The 27,000-nt window shown below is 34.8% G+C and overlaps 3 protein-coding genes across 4 annotated transcripts in view; all 3 read right to left on the bottom strand.

The window, feature by feature from the left end:
- The window catches only part of LOC121267635 (protein ORANGE-LIKE, chloroplastic-like), a 28,695-nt gene extending 10,855 nt beyond the window's left edge, over positions 1–17,840 (bottom strand). The window contains exon 1 of one of the 2 annotated variants that reach the window (XM_041171590.1): positions 17,615–17,840. The gene's annotated coding sequence lies outside the window, so the exon portion shown is untranslated. Of the gene's footprint in view, positions 1–17,610 lie in introns of both variants that reach the window. The other variant, XM_041171592.1, reaches the window with a different exon arrangement.
- Positions 17,841–18,828: 988 nt separating this feature from the next.
- Positions 18,829–24,280, bottom strand: LOC121267632. The gene is made up of 8 exons (XM_041171586.1): positions 23,965–24,280; positions 23,437–23,593; positions 23,103–23,344; positions 21,247–22,184; positions 20,825–21,168; positions 20,188–20,451; positions 19,890–20,095; positions 18,829–19,543 (listed from the first exon to the last, which is right to left on the bottom strand). Exons 1-8 carry the CDS (start codon positions 24,217–24,219, stop codon positions 18,830–18,832), a joined length of 3,120 nt encoding a protein of 1,039 aa, XP_041027520.1. The 5' UTR covers positions 24,220–24,280; the 3' UTR covers position 18,829.
- On the bottom strand, positions 24,236–25,731 carry LOC121267914 (cholesterol oxidase-like). Its single transcript, XM_041172018.1, has 3 exons — positions 24,704–25,731; positions 24,298–24,387; positions 24,236–24,253 (listed from the first exon to the last, which is right to left on the bottom strand). Exons 1-3 carry the CDS (start codon positions 24,965–24,967, stop codon positions 24,236–24,238), a joined length of 372 nt encoding a protein of 123 aa, XP_041027952.1. The 5' UTR covers positions 24,968–25,731.
- Positions 25,732–27,000: the final 1,269 nt, after the last annotated feature.

Consider the following 27,000-nt stretch of genomic DNA (forward strand, 5'->3'; position numbering starts at 1 on the left):
GGAAATATTTTCAAAATAATTAATTATATATTATAATAATATTTTTGGATTGATTTTGTAAGTTGTGAATTATTTTGGGAATAGAGAATGTATAAAAAGTTTATAAGGTTTATAATATTTTTGGTGATCTGTACGTGCATCATGAGCCATTCACTGGCTAAGTGGTATCGATTACGTCCAGACTACTATACGGTGTCATAATATAGTTTAAGGTGTCGATCCACAGGGAGTGAAAGAAACGCTACAAGAATACAAACTTAAAGGAAAAAATCAAATGACAAGATGACAGAAATTTGAAAAGTATTTTGAAATCTATCTAAAACACGTAATTAAAATGAGATTATAACACAAATAAAAAGGTAAGTAAAGCTTCGGGCTTCCATTAACCAGATCCAATACTTCCCAATCCAAATTATACACATGATTATGAATTATAATACCAAATTTCTAATTATAAGATATGACAATACACTTATCTAATTTCTCAAATTTAATTCTAGAATCTATTTCCTTTTTACAAATCACAATTTTTATGTATAAAAAGGAATATTAGATCTAAAGAAGACATTAGTGTTCACAAACAATAGTACGTGTAACAAAAGATCGCATCAATTGCATGAAAAATATGTATAAGTCACAATCATATATTCACAATCATATAGCTTAACAAAATCAAATCATAACAAGGTTTAATATAATTGTCTCAAACTTAAAATATCTAAAATAAATAGAGAATTCAATCATAAAATCTTAAATAATAGAGCTTGATATGTGAATTGAAACATAACTAAAACATTTTCATCAATTAATTTCTGCCCTAGATTAGCTTTTACCTAAATTTTAGTTCTCAGGAAAGCACCAAAAGAAAAATGGCTTTTTTAGTCTCCAAAAAACTGTCTCCACTGTACTGTACATCCCCCAAAACTTTAATAATCCTCTTTTAAAAGTTCCAACGCGTTGAAGAGTTCTTGTTGAAATGTTTTAGTCGATTAAAAATTCTACTTGGTTGAAAATTCTATCCGGCTGAAAGTGAAGAGTCCTGCTCCTGTTTGAAAAGTCTTGATTCCCCTCTATCCACCTACCAGCCACCTTTCAATTTCTTATATTTGAAAAGTTCTCCCTACATTCCACCAACCCCCTTCGTCAATATCCATATCCTTGAAGTTCACACATTAACCACCTCTTCAGCATCCTATTTTCAAAACAATAATATTATATGCAATTGTGAAATGTATAAACGTCATATAATTATTTTGAAAAAAAATAAGGTCTATTATTAAAAAATTATTTTTTTATGTGAATCCTATATTTATTTATTTTTTTCAAAATAATTTTAAGACGCTTGCATACTCAAGACTGTAACTATCATTTCTCTTTTCAAAAACTGCACGTCCAATATCCTATTTTTATGTTTGAAAAGTCCCCCAACGTTAAAGAGTTCTCATCCTGAACTTGCATTTCAACTTTTAAAATCCAGAGGTTGTCAATGGTTTTGTATTTTTTTTATGGACTCTAAAATTAAATATAAAAAAATTTACTTAGGAATATCTCAAAATAAATAGAACCTAAGTTCAAAGATACAAATTAATTCTTATGATTTATATTCATATTTTAACATTCTAGTTCAATAATAAAGTATTTAGAGTGTATTTTTATACCTTCATAACATCAAATTCCTATTAGAATATATGACAATATACTCATCTATTTCTCATTTAATTCTATAATCTATTCTCCCTTTACAAACTACAATTTTCATTTATAAAAAAGAATATCAGATCTAAAGAAGATGAAAATGAAGAGCCATACTCATGTTTGAAAAGTCTTGCTCCCCTCTATCCACCTACCAGCCACCTTTCAATATCCTATATTTGAAAAGTTCTCACTCCATTAATATTCATATCTTTGAAGTCCAAATGTCAACCACATCTCTAATATCCTATTTTCAAAAACTGCACATCCATCCACCTACCCATCTCAAATATTTTTATATTTGAAAAATCCCCAATGTTGAAGAGTCCTCCTTATCATGAACTTGCATTTTGGCCTTTAGAATCCAAAGGTTGTCAATAGCTTTGCTTATTTCTTTTATAAACTTTAAAATTAAATATAAAAAATATGTTTAGGAATATCTCAAAATAAATAAAATTTAAGTTCAAGAATACAAATTAATTTTTATGATTTCTATTCACATTTTAATATTCTAATCCAATAATATGGTATTTAGAGTGTACTTTCGTACACTCATCAGACCCCTCAACTTGCTTATTGTTAGTCCTTAGTAATTTCTATGCAAAACAGATAAAAAAGAGTAAAGAAAATAACTAAAACAAGTCACTAATTCACACTTTCCAAATTCACATATCAAAACAATCTAAGAAATCCAATAGCCCCATCAAGATCAATCCACCTATAACAATTCACAGAATGTGTGTGTGTTCTCCAAGTCATAACTATCTTACCACTAATCTTGACACATGCAACATCAAGAACGTCTCAAGCAAAAGATTCAACTCCAAAACTCACGGGTATAATAGTGTTTCGTGTAAGGATTCTCTCTATAACGTTGACAAGTAGTGTACACACAATCACATGGAGATTTAAGTAATTATGAACAAGCAACAAACAATTATTGATCTTATGATAGGAGAACTAACAAATGAGAATTCAATCATTCTTTTCACAGGCTTACTTGGGATCAGATCGGTCAAAACAAAAGGTTACAATATGGCTTATGTTAGGTTATATGAAAAAGGAAGAAGAAAGAAAATGATTCAAAAACTTCTAAGTACATACTTCAGGAATCTTATTAAACATCTCAATAAAATACATTCCTCATTTGATGTATTTTTCAACCTTTCAAATCACCGAATAATGTCTCTCTTTTTTTTCTTCTTTTTTTCATTTATTGTTTTTCATTTTTAATTTGGTGAACAAGTATATGTCATTCTGGTATTCTGCTATTTCTATCCAGTTTTGGTATTTCCGCCTTTGAAGCTAACTCACTTGAATACCTAGTAACTCGTGTTCTTCCCTTTTGTTTTTATTCTTCACAAAAAAGAATTATATATCTAGCACACACTTGAAAGTAAAAATGATAAGAAAAAACAGTGTATATGTTATACTCCAATGTGGAGAGGTATGGACTATGGATAATGTTGGTATATGAAGAAAAAAAGCTATATATGTTTCTTGGTTTAAAGTTGGCTACTAAGGGCCTATAATTGAAATGGTTGGCTTGAAAGGCTCAAACATTAATCCTAGTTGACTTTCATCATATTCCAAGTATATCCGCCATCACACCACAAACCATGCAATAATATTCTCAAATAAAGTGCCCATTTCAAAAAAATAAATGAATCCTTATCATAATTTTTAGTATGTGATGGCTCTCATTTCTCTCCAAAACTCACACATAAAGACTTAAATAAATGAGTTCTCTAGATACATGTGTCAAACCACCATCTTACCACAAAACTGAGATGAGTGTATTAGAAATCCTATGAATACCTCAGCATAATGATCAAGATGGATTTTTTAAATTCACTAACATGACTATGTATGAGAATGAGCACACATGTAAAATGATATACACTATCCCATACTTTTTAATCAAATCCTCAAATGAACAATTGCAAAAGTGTGTGCCCCGGTCACTAATGATAGCACATGGTGTACCAAGCCGAGATACACATTTTCTTTAAAAAATTTGATTACCATCTTATTATCATTGCTCTTACAAGTTGCTGCCTCTACCTATTTTGATACATAGGCTACGTTTGGGTAATGAGAATACTTGGGAAGTGTTGAGAATGTTTGTGAATAGTAGTGAAAAAGTAATAATAAAATATTAAAAAGTAGGTGAAAAGTAATGAATAGTAGAAAAGTAGGTAAAAAGTAATAATAGAGTAAAGAATAGTAGTGACAGTACCTCAAGTACTCTCACTTGCCAAACACAGCCATAATCTACTATCACAATAATGTATTAGTATCCAAAAGAACAAGGGAATGGTCCCATGAAATCAACACCCCAGTAATTAAAAATTTCTATTACTAAGATCGGGTTTAAGGACATCATATTACGACGGGACAAATCTTCTAACTTTTGACACTTTTCACATGAGCGATAATAGATGTTTGTAGTGGTTTTTTCATTGAAAAACGACCCCCACAAGCTTGCGTATGACAAAATTTGAAGACACTAAGGCCTAGTTTGGGTACTCAAAGTACCTTAGTTCATCTGACATGAGTTCGTACGGATGAGAGTAGTTAAGCTTCCAAACACGTTAGGGACATCTCTATAAACACTCTTAAGTCAGAAACCACGTGATTTTCATTACTGTTCGCGTGAAAGGACTTTCCACTAATGCGAAGTAAAGTGCTTCCAATGCAACCCTTCTTCTCTCTCCCTCCCTCTCTGTCAGCACCCTTCGCAACCCATCTTCCCCAAAAACATCTCATCCCCATCACAGTTTGATTTCTTCTACAAGAGAATCCCTGCACCATTTTACTAAATTAGCCTCTATCTCCTTCGTACCTAACCTCTCTCTCTCTCCAAAATTCCTACGCTATCTCTTCTTTATCCCTTCTCCCATCAAGGCAAATCTCTTGCCACTGTGTCCCTGTAAGCCGATATTAGGGCCGCATGCTTTATGCTTCGTACATGTCCAGCTTTAATGATTCCTCGATGGGAGGCCTGTGGAATGGTAGCTGTCTGACAAAGGTTTGAAATTGACAACCCTATCAACTCGTGCCCGGTCTGCCTCTCTTATCTCAACCTCCATTATAAACCAACCATGCCCAAAGCTAGAATATGCACAAGCTCCACTTCTTGCACATGCTTTCGCATTGACTTGGAACACCCAACACTTATAGTCACCAGATTCGCCATCACGGGTCCAAGAATGAGTTCCTTCAGGGTAAGCACAATTCTACTCCACTATTGAAGTGTAATTTTTCATGATTCTCTATGTAAGCATATTTTTGTGATTCATACTTGTTAAAATATACTCTTCTACCATTGTTGGCAATTTTCCATGCTTATTGTTTAGAATATCAATGTTTGCTATGTCTTGATTTCCTATCTCAAGTTTGCAATGTAGTGGAAAAAGTTGTTAAATTGGTTTGCATTGTATTGAGAAGACTTGCTAAAATAATATTCCCCTATGATGCTCGATGATCAATTTGGTTTGCATTCTACTGATTATTTCCTATATCATATCAACGTCAACCAAGTCATAACCTAGGGTTTTTGGTCGTTTATTAAGGAATAAGTGAAAAAATAGGCCCTCGTTTCTCTTTCTCTCTCTCTCTCTCTCTCTCTCTCTCTCTCTCTCTCTCTCTCTCTCTCTCTCTCTCTCACCAATGATGCATTTTGTTATGTCTATTTAGGTGAATTATCTCCTTGTCAAGTCAAGCCTCACACATTGTCAATACTCTATTCATCTACCATAGGTGTTGCATTTTGAAAATCACATCCTTATCTCTCGAAATCTAACTCATCCAACATCATTCTTGTTAGAGGGTTCTATTTTCACCCCTTCTTGCAATACAATGTCAACTTTTTTAGAATGCTACAATATATCTTATACCAATAGATAAGATATAGAATGTTTATGAAGGTACGTGTAGCACTACTCTACCTTCATAACACCCCCTTAATCTTATAGAATGTTGTAATTAATATATGTTCTAATCATGTCCATGCATAGTGTCTAAAATGAAACTATAGATTTCAAGACTTTTTAAGTAGTCTTGGAGTGCTGGTTTTGACTTTTGAGGACTCATTTATTCAGAGTTCTCCCTCTTGGTTTGTCACATGGATGCAGAATTTACAAACTACCACCCCCACCGAATTCTTCCAACATTGATGGGCATTTAGGTTTCGATGGCATCCTTGCATATGGCCATTAGTCTTGCATTCATGTGAGACTGTCACCTACCCATGCTGCTTTGCATTGATGACTTTAGTACATAACCATTAATTAATATTTGGATATTGGCTTTTATAAAGAGAGAAAATTAACGTAAATACTAAACACAACAGGCAACAAAATTGTGTAATATGATATATATTTTAGATTTTAGAAGACAAGCAGGCCAGCAGCGTGGGAAGGGTTGAACCTTCGGGGAGGATAATAGTCTACTATTATAGATGAAATATTCTTAAAGGTATGAGACTATTTTGAAACCCAAACCAGTAGTTTGTTGCATATCACCATAATAATCTTATAGAATGTTACAATATATCTTATACCAATAAATATTCTAGTCGTGCCCATGCATAGTGCCTAAAATGAAACTATAGATTTCAAGACTTTTTAAAGTAGTCTTGGAGTGCTGGTTCTGACTTTTAAGGACTCATTTATTTAGAGTTTTCCCTCTTAATTTGTCACATGAATGCAGAATTTACAGACTACCACCCCCACCGAATTCTTCCAACGTTGATGGGCATTTAGGTTTCGATGGCATCCTTAAATATGACCATTAGTCTTGCATTCATGTGAGACTATCACCTACCCATGCTACTTTGCATTGATGACTTCAGTACATAACCATTAATTAATGTCTGAATATTGGCTTTTATAAAGAGAGAAAATTAACGTAAATAATAAACACCACATGGAAAAAAATTGTGTAATATGATATATATTTTAAATTTTAAAAGACAAGCAAGCCAGCAGGGTGGGAAGAGTTGAACCTTTGGGGGGGGATAATAGTCTACTATTATAGAGGAAATATTATTGAAGGTAGGAGACCATTTTGAAACCCAAACTAGTAGTCTGCTTCTTATCTCCATAATAATTTGGGTTACCTACTTCTATTGTAGTCAATGCAGAAATATAATGGGCTAATGAAAAACTAATCTTTGGTTTAGTTTGTCGGGAACATTAGCCTCAAGCGTGGGAAGTATTTTAAGATGAAAAACTAGTATCTAGTTTAGTTTATATTTTTTATTTTTGTAATTTGAAAATTGGGAGGTGGGTAGGGAACGCAAAATCTTAGATTCATTTGTATAGTATATGGCCTGTAAAAGAGCAAACTCAAGTAGACCGCCATCTCTTATAAGGAACCCTTCATTATTTTAGGCTCAAGATGGGTTTGATGTCAGTGCAACTAAAGAGGTGTGCCTCGTAAAAAATGCTACCTCATATATTGGGGTATGACATCAAGGGGAAGATGTGCACCTCTTTTTGTGTCTTGTACCCATGTGTGAGGAGGAAGACTGCCTTGAGGAGGAGCTGTGGGCACGGGGCACTGTGCTGGGAGCTACCACAAACGCGCTAATAGACATAGATGGGCCAAACATAAATGAGCTGCATAGGAGATGGAGAAGTTGTTCAGCGAGTACTTGTCGCCGAACAAGGGAGGCATCCCAGAGTAGCATTTCCCCAGAATTAAGCAAAGTTATGAAAGTTATGGCCGCTAGCACCACCGCGAGGACTGAGTTGGATAAACAGATGTTCAAGGAATGCAGTAGAAAGCATAGTAAAGGTGAAGGCTCATTTGGATCGGACGCGTCATTTAGCAAGATAGTTCAATGTATGAAGTTTTTGGATGAGATTATCCTGCGGTTCCCTGCACATCAATATAACAAAGTAGCTAGGATGTTTATGAGTGATAATGCGTAGGATATGTTCTTATGCATGCCCCTGAACTACAGAGTTGATTGGATCTGGGGGTTGAAGTGACATAGCGTATGACAATGTTAACTATTCTTTGTTTCTTTATTGCAGATGTTGTTTGTCATTGATACTGTTGTTTCTGAGTTGTTGAGGATGTTGTTAGTATTTATTGGGATGTTGTCTATTTTATTGACTGAGTTGCATATGATGCATCATATGCTAATGTTTTATTGACAATTTATGAAATTTGGGATTTTTAATGATTTGCATAATTTGGTAATGTTTTTTTTTTTTAATTCCTAAAAAAATTTGCTACTTATTACAATTGATTTGTCTCTTTATTATTTCGTGGCATATTTGAGACAAGTCATATACGACATAATTTATATACTTTTTGGATGTTCATTATCATCCTATACATGCTTATTATGTGCTATTCATTCACGCAGTGAAGTGTTATTCGGCTAACTGTTTTTGACACCGTATAATGGACGGAGGAAGTGGGTCAGATGATGAGCCTCAAGTGGAGGCAAACATCACCACTAAAGGTGCATCGAGTAGTAACCAATATCTAACGTGGGATGACTACCAAGATTGGAAGAGGCGTGATCCCTCAATGTGGGATCACATAGCCATTCTTATGGCCGCCGTAGAAGAGGAATTTGCAGAGTCACTGGTTGAGCGAATGCCGTAGCATAATATCGACTTACGCAGACGAGAATATATACTCTCAATTCTCAATGGATATCCAAAGAATTGTTATAACATGTTTCGGATGGAATTATATGCATTTGAAGCGTTATGCAATATGTTACGTGCGAATGCCATTCTCGAATCGACAATAGAGGTTTCTGTGGAAGAAGCCGTTGCAATGTTTGCATACACCGTCGAACATGGCTAAGTTCAACGAATCACAGGCGACCAGTTTCAACATTCGACTGAAACTGTTAGTCGGCATGTCTACGCAGTGATGTATGCACTATGTCATCTTGCTTTTCAAGTGATTACACCTACACATATTGTTGGGGTGGCGCCTTATATTGAAGACAATCCCAAACATTATTAATAATTTGAGGTAACAATTTCTTACTCTAAGTTAAGGAAAGCGAAATGTGGTTGACATTTGCGTAGTGTGGTCGGTCTCATTTATTAAAAAAAAAATTGAACTCACAATTTCATTATATGATTGCAGAAATGTTTTGGTGCAATCGACGACGAAACTTTTATCGACACATGGGCGCCCGCCGAGGCAACTAACGCGTATCTATCTCGGCATCACCGAGTTAGTCAAAATGTGCTGATAGCCTGTGATTTCGATATGAAATTCACGTTCATATACACTGGGTGGGAGGGCATTGCCCATGATACTCTTATATTTATGGATGCGTTGAGTTGTCTAGGGATCAATTTTTCATGGGCTCATGAGGGTAAGTATTATATATTAATTAATTTCTGGATAAGCGATATTTTGTACCCATCGTAATGTTTGAAGCAAATATTATTAATGCTTTTAATATTTTTCAGGTTTTTATTACTAAGTATATACTACATTTCCGTGCACTCAGGGATTTATGCTCTAGTATCCCAGGGTGCGGTATCATAGGTCTGTCTGTCACAACAATAGTTCATTTCATGGATATTAAGATTATTTCAATCATCTGTATTCTTCCCTCCAGAATGTTATTGAGCGCACGTTTGGTGTGCTAAAAAAAGGGTTTCGAATTTTGTGATCAATGAACCCATAGAGGCTGACAAGGCAACTATATATTGTCGTTGCATGTTGTGTCATATATAACATTATCCGCACAATTACACCGAATGATCAGATATGATATCATTTTACCAATCTAGATTGTTATGAGAGATAGACAACTGAAGACAACCCGTATCATCTATTGTGTATTCCTGACATGTCATCTGCATTAGCATAAGCCATGGCTGGAACTAGGGACTCTATCACACTAAGCATGTGGGCACTTAGGACTGCGAATTGATACTTGCCTTACATTCTATGGTATTGTATGACCATAATTGTATGTGTGAAACATCTTTTGAAAATAGGAGGTTTTACGTCGTTAAATATAAATATCTTTCATTAGCATACCTGTTAAATGAGAAATGCAATTGATGTTGAAGTTGCAACTATTCTTCTTTCATGTAAACTCAATAGGAAAACTAAACTAATACGTGTCATTTGATCTAATTAGCTAGATTTATCATGTTGTTTTTCTTTACAGAAGCTCTCACGCATTTATCCCCAAAAACTGACATTTTCCCCATATTTTCTCAACAACCAATCCAAAATGGCTTAAAGAAAAATTTAAAAATACAATTACACTTAAATCAAACAAGGTAACCTAGGGATGTTGTCTCCGGAGGCGTCCTTTAAAAAAGAAGAAGAAGATGAACAGGCGACTCAAGGCTGTGAGTGTAAGAGTTTTATTTAAACTCTGTGTCCCACACATCCATCTTGATAGAGTTTGGAATAGTTCAAAACTTATCAGTTAATGGATGAGATAATGGGATAAAAAAACTCCTAAGAATAAGATTAACTATATATCTCTAATCACAGTCAAACACAAAATATTAGATTTTTTGATGGCTATAAGTCTATAAATAGTACTAGGGGGTTACGGGTTATCACCTACAATATAGAGTGCCTCTGGCCATCAGGAGACACTTGTGAGGCTAAGTTGCTAGAATAATTCTTCTCTCATAGTCAGATCAAATTCTTCATCACATAGATGGAAAATGTACTTGTTTAATTATCATTATTATTGTGGATCGTAGAAAATTAAAAATCCGATTATTAATGTTCATATTATATATTTAACATATGGTATCAGAGTTTTAGGTTATAGATTTTTTATAATCTCAATAAAATATATGGTGAATATGTGCTTTCGTGTATTGTAATTTTATTATGTTGCGAAAGACTGAAAATATTACTTTTTGACCTGTCAAAATACTTTATGATGTTGTTTGTAAAACACCAAACTCTACTTTAATGAAAGAATATGCAGTAATACACTAGCAACCATTAATGTATTTCAGTTTTGGCCTACCTATTTCTCCCTTTGCTATAATTTGCATCTGCCTTTATTAGGTGTATTTCATATATTGTATATTGTTTACATTGCTGCATGTTGAGGAATTGAAAAACCTTTTCGTTGTATTGTGTCTGTGATGGAGAAACTGAATTGAGGAACTACTGTGTATGTATGTTGGTGGTTGAGGAAGGTGGTTGCCGTGTGGGTCGGCAACGTGCACTGCAAGGTGGCCTTGTTACCGTGCCGATAAAAGGGCGGCGCAGAGGGATTGTGAAGTCCCGAATCGGCACTGCCCCTGCCCGATTGTGAAACCCGTTGTGGGTAAAGGATGTTGGCACTGGGAGGAGGCTAGGAACCTCCTCTACGACGCCTCTGAGATGGTGGCAGTGAGCTCTAAAGCCCATTGGCCACGACACACGGCGATGTTCCTATAAGAAGAAAAATGGGAGAGGGGGACAATCGTGAGTGGACGTGGACATCGACGGCGAGAAAAGGCTGGGGACGCCATGCCATCTTCTCCTCGTCGTCGATCTCCACGGCCGCACTAAACCAAAGGGAGTTTTGATTTCTCCCCGGTGCGGCGCTAGAACGACTTAAGGAGGAAGAAGAAGAAGAAGAAACCCTAAGGGTCCCTTCTAACTTCTAAAGGGCATAGGCCTGGGCCTTGGCCCAGCCCAAGAGAAAAGCAACAGGCCACTGATGTGGCCTAGCCCGTAGAGAATTTATTAAAAAAAAAAAAAAACTCAAAATTGGGCATGTAGGCCTTGTACAGTAGGCCCAAACCAGGGTCCTTGCTGACCAGAGGCCTCATCAATGAATCGGGTTTTGGCCCGGATTACTGGACCAGTCAGATTATATTATATTATATTATAATAATATTATTATATTATTTATTTATTAAAAAAATTTGAATTTTTTTTATATGCATGTTATTATTGTTAAATGCATGTATTAAATTTTATTAAATTCTATGTACATGTTATTATTGGTATATACATATATTACAGTTTTATGTCCATGTTATTATTATCAAATACATGTATGAATTGTTTATTTTGGTTCTTATTATTATACCATGTATATTTGTTTATTCAATATAGCCCAAATGATTTACATCAAAATTTAAGAAAAGATTGGTTGTCCAAAGGTATAAGATTTTCTTAATTTTGGTGACAAATCATTAAACCCCATAGTAAGATGGATATGATAGAGTGAACACTTTGTGTGTCAAGATCTACTCTCAAATGATGGTCTTGATGACACTATTAGTTCATCCATCAAAAGTAAGGTTGGAGGAAACACTTTGTATGTCAGAATTTATTCCCAAAGGACAATTCTAATGATACAACTAATTCATCCACAGAATTTCATATTGGTGAGAACACTTTGTGTATCAAGATCTACTCTCAAATGAGGGTCTTGATGATATTACTAGTTCATCCATAATTTTTTAAATTCTTATTATTGTTTATAAGTGTCTAACTCAAAGCATTATGTGATAAAATTTTCTTACAGTAAACATACATACATCACTACACTCACAGACTTCATTTGTTCCTATTTTGAATGGCTCTAATTTTTCTGAGTGGGTTGAGCAAGTCAGGTTCACTTTAGGAGTCCTTGACTTGAACTCATCACTTACGAGTCCAAAACCACCACCCAATACTGAGAGTAGTAACAGAGATAAGAGAGAGTCATCTAAACAGTGGGAGAGATCAAACATGATGAGTCTAATATTCACGAAAATGACCATAGCTGAAATATAAAAAATGCACTCTCTAATACTGAGGATGCCCAAATGTTTTAGAAAAATATTGAGAAGAGGTTTCGGTCCACAGATAAATCTTTAGCAGGAACATTTATGGCTAGACTTACCACCATGAAATATGATGGTGCTAGAAGAATGCAAGAGCATATCCTTGAAATGACAAATATTGCTGCTAGATTACAAACCTTAGGAATGAAAGTAGATGAGTCATTCATTGTTCAGTTTATTATGAACTCATTGTCACCTCAATATGGTCCATTCCAAATGCATTATAATTCTATTAAAAATAAATAGAATGTGAATGAGTTGGCAAGTATGATAGTTCAGGAGGAAGCGAGACATTACTCTACTAATTTTGTAACCAAAGAAGCTGGAAAGAAAAATCATTATTATGGCAAAATGAAACGAACTGTACCATCAAAAGTAAAGCAGCCTGGGAAAGTTAATCATGTTTAGCATAACAGTAGCAAATGCTAATTTTGTGGGAAGCATGGACACATGAAAGTTGAGTGTCCAAAATGTAAGACTTGGTTTGAAAAGAAGGGTAAGCCACTTACTTTTGTATGTTTTGAATCAAATCTTGTAAATGTTCCCACTAACTCTTGGTGGCTAGATTCAGGTGCTAATGTTCATGTTTCCATAACCATGCAGGGATACCTTACAAGCCAAACATCAAACCCCACTGAGTGATTTATCTTTATGGAAAATGAGAATAAGGCTAAAGATTTAATCATAGGAACTTTTCGTTTGGTTTTGAGTACCGATCATTATTTAGATCTTCATAACACATAATATGTGTCTTCTGTGAGGTGTAATTTGATTTCCTTATCCAAACTAAATACTGATAGTGATTCTTTTTCGTTCCATAATAGTAGTTTCAATTTGTTTAGAAATAATTTATCTATTGGTTCTGGATTTCTTTTCGATGACCTTTATTAACTTTGCCTCGATAATACATTTATTAAAAATACCCATACCCAGCACCATAAAACATGTATTGGAACTAAAAGAAACATGATGAATGAAAATTCTTATGACTTGTGGCATAAAAGATTGAGGCACATCTCCAAAGAAAGGTTGCTGAGGTTAGTAAAAGAATGGATTCTTCCACATCTTGATTTTTCTAATTTTGAAGTGTGTGTAGATTGCATTAAAGGAAACCAAACCAAACATGTTAAGAAATGTGCCACAAGAAGTGCGGAGCTTCTTGAAATAATTCACACAAATATATGTGAATCATTCTCCACTGAATATTTTGGTAGAGAAAAGTATTTTATCACCTTTATAAATGATTTTCACAGTTTGGATATATCTATCCGGTACGTGAGAAATCTCAAATTGTTTCAGTACTTGAAGTATCTCTTATGGAGGTGGAAAGGCATTTTGATAGAAATGTAAAAATTATCAAGTCGAATTGAGTTGGAAAATACTATAGAAAGTATGACGAATCAGGCTGTAACCCTAGCCCATTCGCCAAACTTCTTGAACAACGTGGCATTGTTGCATGGTACGCAATGCCCGAGACACCACAGCAAAACGGTGTTGCTAAAAGCCATAATTAGACTTTATTAGATATGGTTAGAAGTATGGTAGCAATTCTACGTTATCCAAATCATTGTGGGGTGAAACCATTAAAACGACAATGTATATCTTAAACAGCGTTCCTAGTAAGTCAATTCCAAAAACTCCTTTCGAGCTATAGACTGCTAGGACACCAAGTTTAAGGCACATGCATGTTTACAATCCCCATAAAAGAAAATTGGATCTTAGAACAGTAAGCAGGTACTTTATTGGGTATCCAGAGAGATCCAAAGGGTATAGATTTTACTGTCATGATCACAATTCGAGAATAGTGGAAACAGAAAATGTCAAATTCATTGAACTTGACAAAATCAGTGGGAGAATTGAACCCAAAGATGTGATCATTGAGAAAGTACGAGTAGATGTCCCTATACCTACATTCTCAAAAAAGATAATGGTTCCTCCAATTGATCATCGCGATGATACATTGGAACATGTAAATGATCATCTATCTTAGAATTATAACACCACTGATGAATCAAGTTTAGAGTCACCAGAACAAGTTGTCTTATGCTGATCTCAAAGAGATCGGAGACCTGCTATTTCAAATTTTCAGCAGACTATGTGGTGTATCTCCAGGAATCTGAATTTGCCATTGGGACAAGTGAAGATCCACTAACGTTTTCACAAGCCATGGGAGAAGTGATTCTAGTAAATGGATCGATGCAATGAAAGAAGAGTTGAAATCTATGGATCAAAATCAAGTATGAGATCTTGTTGAATTGCATGAAGGGAGTAAAAGGGTTGGGTGTAAATGAGTATTTAAGACCAAACGCGGCTCAAAAGACAACGTTGAATGATATAAAGCCAAACTTGTTGCCAAGGGTTTCACTCAGAAAAAAGGCATTGATTACAAAGAGACCTTTGCTCCAATATCTAAAAATGACTCTTTCAGGATCATTATGGTATTGGTGGCTTATTATGATTTAAAGTTACACCGGATGGATATGAAAACAATATTTTCAAATGGAAGTTTGGATGAAGTAGTTTACATGGAGCAGCCAGAAGGCTACTAAAAAAAGGGCAAATATCACCTAGTATGTAGGCTTAAGAAATCAATATACAGGCTTAAGCAAGCTTCCCAACAATGGTACTTAAATGATACCATTATTGCCTTTGGATTTAAAGAAAACATCGTTAAACAATGTATATACCTAAAGGTCAGTAGGAGTAAGTTCATAATTATGATCCTGTATGTTGATGATATCTTGTTAGCTAGCAATGATCTTGGCTTACTTTATGAAATCAAGGGTTTTCTCTCTAAGAACTTTGAAATGAAAGATATGGGTGTGGCATCATTTATGATCGGAATCGGAATTTTTTCGAGATAAAAAACAATGCCTGTTGGGATTATCTCAGAAAAGTTACATAGAAAGAGTTCTTGAGAGATTTGGCATGAAAAGTTATTCATCACTGGATACTCTGATATCAAAAGGTGATAAGTTTAGCCTATCACAATGTCCTAAAACTGAGTGGAAGTGTAAAAAGATGGCAAAAATCCCTTATACTTTGATTGTGAGGAGCTTGATATATGCACAGATTTGCATGAGACTAGACATTAGTTTTTGCAGTCGGCATGCTTGGGCATTACCAAAGTAACCCAGGAATGTCTTATTGGAAAGCAACAAAGTGAGTATTGCGATATCTGCAAAGAACTAAGGATTATGGGTGTAACAAATCTGATTTGGTTCGATTTTGAACAAAATTTAGGACCGAACAAGTATGCAACAGTTTTGCATTTTCAAGAACCGATTCCCCACAGTTACCCCCTAAACCGGTACTTCCGGTTTTACTGGTTCCTGTCTAGGTCGATCTGATTTTAATAGTATATAATACTATAGTAATATATTATAGTATATTATAATATATAGTGATATGGTATTAGTATAACTATTAATACAATAGACAATAATGATATAAGATTTTAAAATTTAATATTATATTAATTAGTAATTTATCATATAATACAAAAATATTTTTTATATATTTATATATTATATATAAAAAAACGTATACAATATAAAAAAATTATAATATATATATGAACCGGTCTAGTTCAGTCTGGTCCGATTTTAGAAAAGAAAAATCGAAACTAAACCAATTTTGACCGATTTTAAAAAAAATAAAACCGGTACCGAACTGAATCAAACCCACTGGTTCGGCTCAGTCCAATTCGGTTTACCAGTTCACCAATTTTTTTACACCACTACTAAGGATTACTAGCTTACCTTCAAAAGAACTGACAATTTGAAGATAACTGGATACTCAGACTTTGATTTTGCTAGTTACTCTGATAACAGGAAATCTACTTCAGGTTATGTTTTTATGTTGGCTGGTGGAGCAATCTCATAGAAAAATATGAAGCAAACAATCATTGCTTCATCTACAATGGATGCTAAGTTTGTGGCGTGTTTTGAGGCCACAGTGCATGGTTTATGGCTGAGAAACTTTATATCAAGGCTTGGAGTTGTCGAATCTATTGCCAGGCCGCTGAGAATTTATTGTGATAATTCATCTACAGTATTTGTCTCCAAAAACGATAGGTATTCTAAAGGTGCTAAGCACATGGAGCTCAAATACCTAACCGTTAAGAAGGAAGTACAGAAGCAAACAATGTCCATATAACATATTAGTACTATGCTTATGATAGTAGACCCATTGACAAAAGGTCTAATAGTGAAACAGTTTAAAGAATATGTTGATAAAATGAGTCTTATGATGTGAACATGTTCATGAACTCGTAGATGTTTTCTTTCATTTGGACACTTAATGATATCTATTATGTTATTTTATTTCTATTTTCTTGTATTTTCACTTTATATGTACATTAAATGGTGTGGATGAATGATGACAAGATAATGCCTACAATAGACATGAATTGGAACTTAAGGCATTACAATATTAGCATTAATTATCCCAATTAAAGATCATGTTAAACTAAATTATTAGTATTGTGGTACATAGAAGAGAATTTGTTGATTATATAACAAAGGACCGCTATGACTCGCATTAGTAGCTGGTTTGACATTGATATCACGGAACTCATGAAATGTATTTTGAGCTATAAAAAGTTTCAAGAAATGAATTTGCGTAGTATGGTTAATTGCCTGTAATAAACTCATGAACAGAAAATATTATTTATGGGCGTATGGGTCAAGTGCGAGAATGTAAGATTTTTATTTAAAATTTGTGTCTCATACACCCATCTTGATAGAGTTTGGAATAGTTCAAAACTTATCAGTTAATAGATGAGTTATAATAGGATAAAAAAACTCTTAAGAGATAAGATTAACTCTATATCTCTAATCACAGTTAAACACAAAGTCTCAGATTTCTTGATGGTCATAAGTCTATAAATAGTATTGAGAGGTTAAGGATTCTAAACTACAATATTAGAGTATCTCTAACCATCGGGAGATATTTGTGAGGCTAAGTTGCTAGGATGATCCTTCTTTCATAATTAGATCAAATTCTTTATCAAACTACTAAAAAAATATGTGTGTTTAATTATCATTATTATTATAGATCATAAAAAATTAAAAATTCGATTATTAATGATCATATTAAAATATTTAACAGTGAGAATGTGCCTTTGAATGAAACCAAACGTGTCGCATTTCCGATGGAAGAGGCAGAGAAAATTGGGATTTTGGAGGAATCAAACTTTGGCCGAGAGGATGGTGAAACAAGCCGAGGGTGGAGAGAGAAAGTAACCTTTGTTGCTATCCTTCGGTCATACGAAAATTGCGCACAGAGAGAGAGAGAGAGAGAGAGAGCAGAGTTTTGTTGGGAAGTGGTCGATGGGTTAGTGGGAATCTACAAGGAAAGAGGATGAGAGCATCGGAAGCCAGCCGACGATAAATATGACTTCACAACCATAATACAATTTTTATTATAAAAATGTTCATTCGCGGCAGGCATCTACCAAGTTTTGTCGATTTATTAAAAGAATAAATTTATTTAAAAGATCGGTTAACATAATTTAATTTAAAAAATAAATTTTAAATTATGTTAAAATGTATGATAATTTAATATATAAAAAAGAAGGTGAACTGGTTTTTTAACCTTTAAGATTATTTTAAATTTATGATCATTTATTTTGAGCAGTAAAATTAATTGAATGATCTTTAAAGAAACTGAATGATATTTTGTACATCAAAGGGTAATTTAAGTTAAGTTAAATTAAGGTTGTGTTTGGTTGTTGAGTTGAGTTGAGTTAAGATGATAAAATATTATTAAAATATTATTTTTTAATATTATTATTATTTTGAGATTTGAAAAAGTTTAATTTTTTATTATATTTTGTATTGAAATTTAAAAAAGTTGTAATGATAAGTTAAAATGTGTTGAAGTAGATTGAGGAACCAAACGAAACCTGATTTGGGATTTTCTAATTAGACCCGGTTTGAATATAAAAGTTTCTCCAATTCAACTCATCTAATTATTATAATTATTACAAATTTTTAAATAAAATATAATAAACAATTTAATTTTTTCAAATCTCAAAATAATAATAATATTAAAAAATAATATTCTAACAAATTTGATAAGTATATGGTTAATGGGATAATGAATTTCCAAATGATTGATTCGAAAAAATACACCCATAATTTTTTAAAGGAAAATGATAAAAACACAGAATTTTGTGTACATGATTTACATACTCATGAACAGTAATTTCATAAGTCTGTGAGTGAACACAAAATTTTGTGCCCATAACATAAATTTTTTCCAGATGACATGCAAAAGTGGGGTCTGACACGAAAGGGAAAAATGCAAAGAGTTAGATGTATGACAGAGGCGAGCTAGAAACAAGACGATGAGAAAAAGAAGAATAGAAACAGCAAAATGACAGCTAAAGGAGGAAACCAACTCCTAAATCCACCATATTCTTCGTATGAATCATTTTCCCACTCCAAGGACTCTTTACTGTACTTCCTTCCATCGGCAATGGTTTCACCATTTTTTCCTCCTTCAGCTGATGATCTGATATGAGACAGAATGTGAGGAAAAACCTTCTCATACGACTCCTCTCCAATTAATAGGTCAGAATGCCCAAAACCCTCCACAACGATTCTTTCATGTCTAAATGCAGGCTGGTGTAACTTCATGTACTTGTGAGCAAGAAATGAAGTCTCTGGAGTCACGAGGAGACTCCGTCCTCCAGAAATATAAAGGGTAGGAAGGGCCATTCTCTCAGGATGGATCAAATACGAGTTGTTGCCATTGTTATCAACGATGAAACCGGCCTTGCATATTTTTCTGAGATGGGGAAATGTTGCCATGGGAAGCCTTGTCAAACTTTCTTTGTGCAACCAGTAGTGCATGCTGGGGCTTATGTTTTCATGCCAGAATGTGTTTCCAAATATGCCAGAAAATACCTCACATTCGTTGCAGGTGCATCTTTCACACCGTGGTATCCAGCGGGCAATATATTGCAGGAGCCGATGACGCCTACTGGCCTTTGATGTTTCCAACAAAGGCAGGATTTTGTTCTTTCCTAGTATAACCATTGATAGCTGCATGTTGAATTCAAAGATCTTAAGCTCAAGGAAAGAGATTTTCATGATATTGAGCTAAACCAAATTAAACCTATACATTTAATTTCTCACTCATTTTGATTGATTGTTACTTGGCTTACTGTCATTCTTTATTATTATTGTTGTTGTTGTTGTTGTTATTTATCACTGTCATTCTTGTATTGTTATTATCATTATTATTATTATCATTTGATGAACATATTACACACTAAGGGACAGAAGAAAGACTAAAATACCTAAGCAAGACATCTGAAAAAACAAAGCAAAACAAGGGCAGAGCCACAGCTAGCACTCCTGGAGAGGGAGAGAGAGAGAGAGAGATTACTGGGATCAGAGGAAGCCACATTTTGAACATTGATGAAGCATTAAGCTTGAAGAACATTGAAGAGTTGGTGCATGACAGGGAGGCTATATGGGCTGAAGATACATGCCCCCCCATTAAAGCTATATGTACGGCTAAGCCTCCAACACAATGTGCAACGACATGTATAGTTGTGTGCTGCCCATGTAGTTCAAGGATCTTATTTATCGCTGCAAAAGAAACAAAGTGAGAACTGAGCATGGACATCAGAATAACTAAGAATTGATTTCAAATGAGGTATGTATGGTTTATATTCTTTTACCAGCTGGAACATCAAATCTTCCAATATCTTCAATCGTGAAGTAGTTTGAAGGATTCAGAGGATGCAATCTCGGTTGCAGTAGCCATGTTTCATGCCCCTCTTCCAGTAAAGTTCTGACTAAATCATTTGGTTCTGTAGGCAATGAATAACTCTCAGTAGAATGCCCATTTAGAAGGAGAACTGGTTTTCGTTGTTTTGGTCCTTCTAGCGTCAATGGGATTCGGGTGCACTTCCATTGCCTGCAACTGATAAAAAAACCATCTTCTGCATGATACACAAAGGACACAAGATTAGAAATTCAAGTAGTAAAGGGAAAAGTAACAAGAAAGATCTCTGTGCCCATATAACTGCACTTTCGTCATGAGGTCAAGTCACAAGTTGAGTGTATAACTTGAAGGTGTCGGGTATTCCTTCTTAGTTCTTCCAGTCATCTTATTCATTTTATACTTTAAAGTGCATTTCATTCGTTTTAATTCACATACTAGTAAAATCTGAATGAATATCTCATAGTTCAATGTAGCTTTTGTTTCCGAGGTTTAGTCTGTCAATACTGCCAGGACCGCAAAAATTAATTATACTAGTTCTAATCGAATTTCAGTTTTCACGCTTGTAAACAATATATTTAGATTCCTGCTACCTGTTTTTATTTCGTGCAGGGTGCTGCTTGGATAACGTTTAAGGCATGAATCTGATATGGTGAAGTCCTTGTGACTCCCTCTCGGTATCTGTAGGATATAGGTTCTTAGAAGAGTACGTAATAAAAGGTGTATGAGCCTTCCTCTATTGTTTCCTTCGAGGCTTAACAAGCTCTTCAAAATTTCAGTCATGGAGATATGAAACTCGCCTTTGAGATTCATCTCGTCTTCCCCTGAATTGTTCATAACAACTTTCCTGAATGTCACATGCAATGTTGTCGTCTCCCGCCAAGCATTTAAAGCAAAGAGATAAGGATTCAGTATCTTCTTCCCCTCAAGAACATATCTGCATGAACTCAAACTTCATTAGTTCTGCAGTAGCAGAAAAGAAGAGGAAGAGAATTTTACAAACAACCTCTCGTACCTTGAGCCAGAAGAAGCTACTAGGAGAAGATGATAATGCATATACTGAGTGTAAGGAGTTCTGCAATCTACTTTACACAGATTTATTTTCCCTTCTAAGACATGTAACTTGGCCTTCTCAATGGCTTTAAATTCCACGTATCCACCAACTTTCCCTCTTAGAAGATGATGACATTCTCTTATACTCCATTTCCACTCACCCAGGCCCTTCTTATCTCGAGAGTTCATTTTCATTTTCAAATAAGCCGTGGATGGCATACCCCCAATATAACCTCTCATGGTCTCTTTAAAGATGACCATTGATCTCCAATCACGCCTTGTATTCTTCTCGGGAGTAGAATGAGGACTTTGATGATCAGTTTTAACAGGAAGTTCAACGTTATTATTGTTCTTGTACATGAGAACATCCCTCACAAGGTGCTTGCTTACGTATTCAGCTGCAGTTGCGATTGTAAGAGAGGGATTTATGCCAACAGAACATGGGATTAGAGAAGCATCGCAGACATAGAGACCTGCATGTACTGTGGCAGGACCTTCTGGGTCAAAAACCTGACCACTGGGGTTACAAACACCACATAAATGATCTGATGATGCATTGCACCCACCTAAATGATGAACTGATGTGCTTCGGTACCTTGATATGAAGAGGATTCCTCCTAATTTCTTAGTGAGCTTTTGAAAGGCATTGAGTTTTCTTGGGAGTAAAGGATCATTGGGTGGACTAAAGCAGATTCTATTCATGTCCTTGTGAAACGTAATTTTCCCGTCGTTGTCATCATATCCCATTGCATTAAGTACCATTGCTTGGCTTGCTTTAAAATTTGTAACATGTTTTATCTTGTCAAGTACCCCATGAAAGAACCAGAAGCCAGTTGGCCATCCGTAAGTTGTGATCCCTTTAAACAGCAGGTAAGGATATGCTGTTGGAAGCACAGCTCCCTGAGCCAATAGAAAAAGGGTAAATGTTATATGAATCCTTGGTGACAGAATTTCTATAATTATGCATGTCTATATATGCAGCATCTTTGCATACTTTAAGCATGTGTTTATAGAGAATTTCATGTTAAAAGACCTTGACTGGGTAGGCCCTAAATAAACCATCTTCACCATACCAGCTACCCCAACTTTTAAGATCATTAAACGATCAAGTATGGCCAGTGATATATCAATATCTCCTTGATTGTCCCAAAAGTTTTAAGTTGATAGAAAGGGGTAGATTTTATTATTTATTTTATATCTTAACATGACTCTCCCTCACTTGTGGGCCAAACTTCCTTTCAATGAGTAGGACCAATAAGTGAAATATTTAATTAAATGAAGTAGAGTGTAGAGTCAGGATTCGAATTCAGGACCTCTGCTCTGATACTATGCAAGAATTTAAACACTGCTTTTGTTTCAATGAAATATTTCCACACCTAATTCATTGATGATCTGTACAGTTTATATACAATCTTTAAAAATCTATTTAAAGTAAATACACTAGTGTTGAGGCTGTAATCTTTCTATGGTTACACACTGCAGTTATTGCTGGATTGTGGCAGCCATGATTGCAGCCTAAAAATCATTTTGACTTGTGCTTGATTTTTGCAATCTTCCTTAATATGGAATTACCAGCATATTGTATAAGAATCCAAGTCTAAACATAACACATGCACGGTAACATAGAGTTAAGGTCAGCTACAAGGCAATGGGCACGTTGAAGGCATCTTGTGAGCCCAAAAGCAATTTTATGGATTCATTATATCTCATAATCTTGTTTCCCAAAAATTTAAGATGTGTTTCTTGTAAATAAAAACCAAATAATTACATCAAGGAAAAAAGCAGTTAGAAGTTAAGATTTTGAGTAAGTTTCAAGACCTGGATTGTGAAGCCCGATGAATATGTGTAAGATGAAGAGATGGATGGCCCTGGCCGTTCTTGAAAATGTATCTTCGAGAGCTGCTTTCTGTTTAATCCATATGAACTCAACGGTGCAGGGCTTCCAGCAAGATAGGCCACAGTGTTTCCATTACAGCTGAATCCAGACCCAAGTGAATCTGACAGTTTCAATCCTCTCATTTGTGACTGGAAAAGTATCTCGGTTGTGCCGAAAACTCCCGCTGTGGAAAAAAAATACCAATTTTGGAATATTTTAGAGTATTTGTTTAAGAACAAAAAAATCTAAAAATGAGTTGCCGCCACTGCTTTGTACCTGAGAGGACTAAAAAATCAGCAGTTATATAGTCAATCTCATTCAAGTAGACATGCCATCTTCTTCTCTTTCTGCTAATTCTGCATTCTTGGGAAATTTCATATGGGTTTTTAACCACGTAGTGAACCTGACATTCTGTTTTCACATCACATCCTGCCTGCATCACAAAGAAACTTTGATTTTTTCATAAAAGGAAAGATCAAGAAACTATTTGGACAACCCAAACAATAGTTTAGTACTTTTTTTTAAAGAGCCTTGTTAGCTCATTTTCATTGATAAGCATAAAATAGTACTTCATTTTATATCCAACTGCATCGACGCATGGAAAGTAACCAAAAAAAATGGACCCCTCACAGAATTTCCACATCATTGTTTCAAGTGCTAGATCTTTCACCATTATTTTCGTTCTAACCTTTCAGTGGCAAATATCCAAGAAGCAAGTCCACATTCATGGAACTGTCCTGACCTAAGAAAATGAAAATATAGTTTGCCAGTTACGAAAAATATATAAAGTGATAGAGGATATGCCTGGATTGCTGAAAGTAGATAATTTTTGTCAGTAGAACTTTTGGCATTATAAGGACACCCAGCAAGACAGTTTCCACAGGCTAAGCAGCGACCCATTTTTTGAGACTTCATTGAATTGGACACTGGTTCTTCAAGAGCAAAATTCACGCTTAGCTTCATTGAAGTCTCAAAACTTCTTTCAATCTCTCCATCAGTTAATTCTCCCAAGATTTTCGCAGCAGGGAACTTGACAGGAACTCTTTGTATTCCCAGCATGGCTGCAGCAGAAGCTTCACAAATATCCCAATCCCTTTCCCATTCGTTTGGCCACTTTGTATTTCTTCTAGTACGAACTGGGGTTGGCACCATAACCCCTGCATTCACAAGTGAACCTCCACCAATCCCACAGGCCACCACTGCTAGAGAATCATTTTGTTCATGTACCTATGTTTTCATCAAACGGATTCATATAAATTAAACATGTTTTAAACTGGTTTTCTACTCCTTGCGTATTATTTTTCAAACCTGCACGTATAGGTTTCATGCAATTTTGGTGATCAGACAAACAGATTTATGATTGAATTGCAAAAATGCTGCATAAGATGTACAGATGTTTTGTGTCTTAATACAAGATTAATTTGCCATGATATTTTTCTGCACTGGTAAATCATTTTAACGAGTCTAGTAATGTGCAGTCACCTTGTCTCATGTTTATGCATGTTTGATTCCAAAGAGAAGAGGATAGCAAAGAGAAAATAACCTGGAATAGAGCATCTTTTGGGCCAAAGCTGACACCTAAGTTATGGTTCTCCATCCTTACAGCAGACATGATCTTCAAGCTGTCTGTTGGAAAATCATGAGCTTCCCATCTCCGCCCTTTTTCAATTAAACATACCTTTATGCCGGCCATTGACATGCGACAAGCAGCAACAGAACCACCATATCCAGACCCCACAACAACAGCATCATAACCATCTTCTTCTCCATCACCAAGCCTTCTTGCAAACTCTGCTGGTTCCTTCATTTTCTTTGAAATCCCGATCAAAGATTCTTGAACCAAAGTTCTTATGTATGGTCAAGTATATATTAAGTATCATATCACTTCACGAAGAGTGAAAGGAACGAGATAAGAGAATATATAGTATATAAGAGAATTTCAGTTTTAGATTCTATAAAATTTATAACCGAAAAGACTGCCATCGTGGAAGTTACGAGATAATACTATTTTGTCTCTGTCAAGGAGTGTCCATAACTTCATTTATTTTTTCAATAAACTGGCTGTATCATTTTTTTTTAATACGAAATAATTAGATGAGACAAATGCACTATATGCAGTCACCTAGTTATATGCTCCTCAAGACTTACCTCCGGCATTCTTCTAAACTACACAACGCAGCAGATATGTATTTCCCAGCCGTTTAGAATCAGACAAACTTTTAGAATCTAAACTAAACATGTAGATTCCATTTTTCTTGTCCCACAAATTTTTTATTTGCTCCAAGACAACGTATCTCCAATCTTCTGTTATTGACTTGCATAAAACTCCACAAAGCAGCAAAGCAGCATAGTACTTTTTCCCAGCCGTATAGAATCTCACAAACTATTATAATCTAAAAATAAACATGTTGGTTCCATTGTTCTTGTACCAATCGTATAAATCACATTGGTATATGCTCCATCACTATGGACACCTACAATGTTTCCATTAACCATATTTTTCGTAAATCCAAAAGGCGACAGATGTACTTTTGCCAACAGACAGAAGTATACAAATCAATATGATCTAAGCAAAGGCTTCGTCGTGATTGGTACCCATGTTTATAGCCAATATTACCTGCACATTGTTTTCACGAGACTTGCAAATACATAGGCTAAAGTAATAGGCTTAGACGTTAAACGCAGGTTCATTCATTGGTCAGCGACCATATACACGAGGCAAGGACCGGGATCTCTCTGCAAAAATTAACCGAGCATCATTGGAGTACAAAATCTGCATAGACACAATAAAAGAACTCGAACAGCATCTGTACCTGCATGCAGGACGGTGTTCCATTCATGGCCAAATAGAAGAGAATTGGGCCGGCACTATCATGAATGGTTAGATATACACATGTTATTCTGGTCATAACAACCTTAGTCATTAGCAAATTCTATGACTCGTAATTTATCTACTCCCTGAGAAACTGATGATCAGCATGAAGAGGTACCTCTTGACAGAATGATTGTATCAAGTGGACCCGTATGGTACAGTCACCATATGTCTACGTGGCAAACTTTCGGTTGCACCATAAGTTACCAGACTTTATGTATAGTGAATAATGATCGTCTCTAAAAAAACCCATAACAAATCTCTTGCTTTCGGCAGCTCTTTCTACCCATCCCCACCTCGCACACAGAGCCTCTGAAATTAGATACGGTTTTCATTCAGATATTTTGTTGACCCAGAGGTCAGAGGATAGGAAGGAAAAAAAACTAATTGCAAGATAATTATCTGAGTTTTTACGATTTTATAATTAGAGATCTCAGTTTTTATTTTTGATAAAATTAATATTTTAATTTTAATAAACTCGCAATTAAATATCTTTATTAATTTACTGGAATGATTTACATGTATCATCAATATATTACGTATCTTGAGAAATGATCCCTATAAATCTTAAATAGATAAATTTTATATAAGTCCTTGTAAAAAAGTTGACCCATCTAAAAAGAATATAAAAAAAATTATTATTACCTACCTTCAATTGACTAACCTGGATATTGATACTAGGTGTTAGAGCACTGGCATTAGCCTAGCCAAATATCAGTGTCTAATCAAATTTTGGCTTAATAGTTCAAAAGTAGTCTGTATTAGAATAGTCAAAACTCTAAAGCTCTACTTTTGAGATACAGTAAATCTATCCATTTCTCTAAATTTGATCAACTACTATTTATCTCTAAAATATATTTTACTCTAAAAATATTCCCAATAGCTACTACTAGATAATTAGATTGAGGAAAAAAATAGTTGAAAAATAATAATTTTAAGTAAAAATTAAATTATTAATTAATATATGA

This window comes from Juglans microcarpa x Juglans regia, chromosome 5S (genome assembly GCF_004785595.1).
Source record: "Juglans microcarpa x Juglans regia isolate MS1-56 chromosome 5S, Jm3101_v1.0, whole genome shotgun sequence".
Classification (NCBI taxonomy): Eukaryota; Viridiplantae; Streptophyta; class Magnoliopsida; order Fagales; family Juglandaceae; genus Juglans; species Juglans microcarpa x Juglans regia.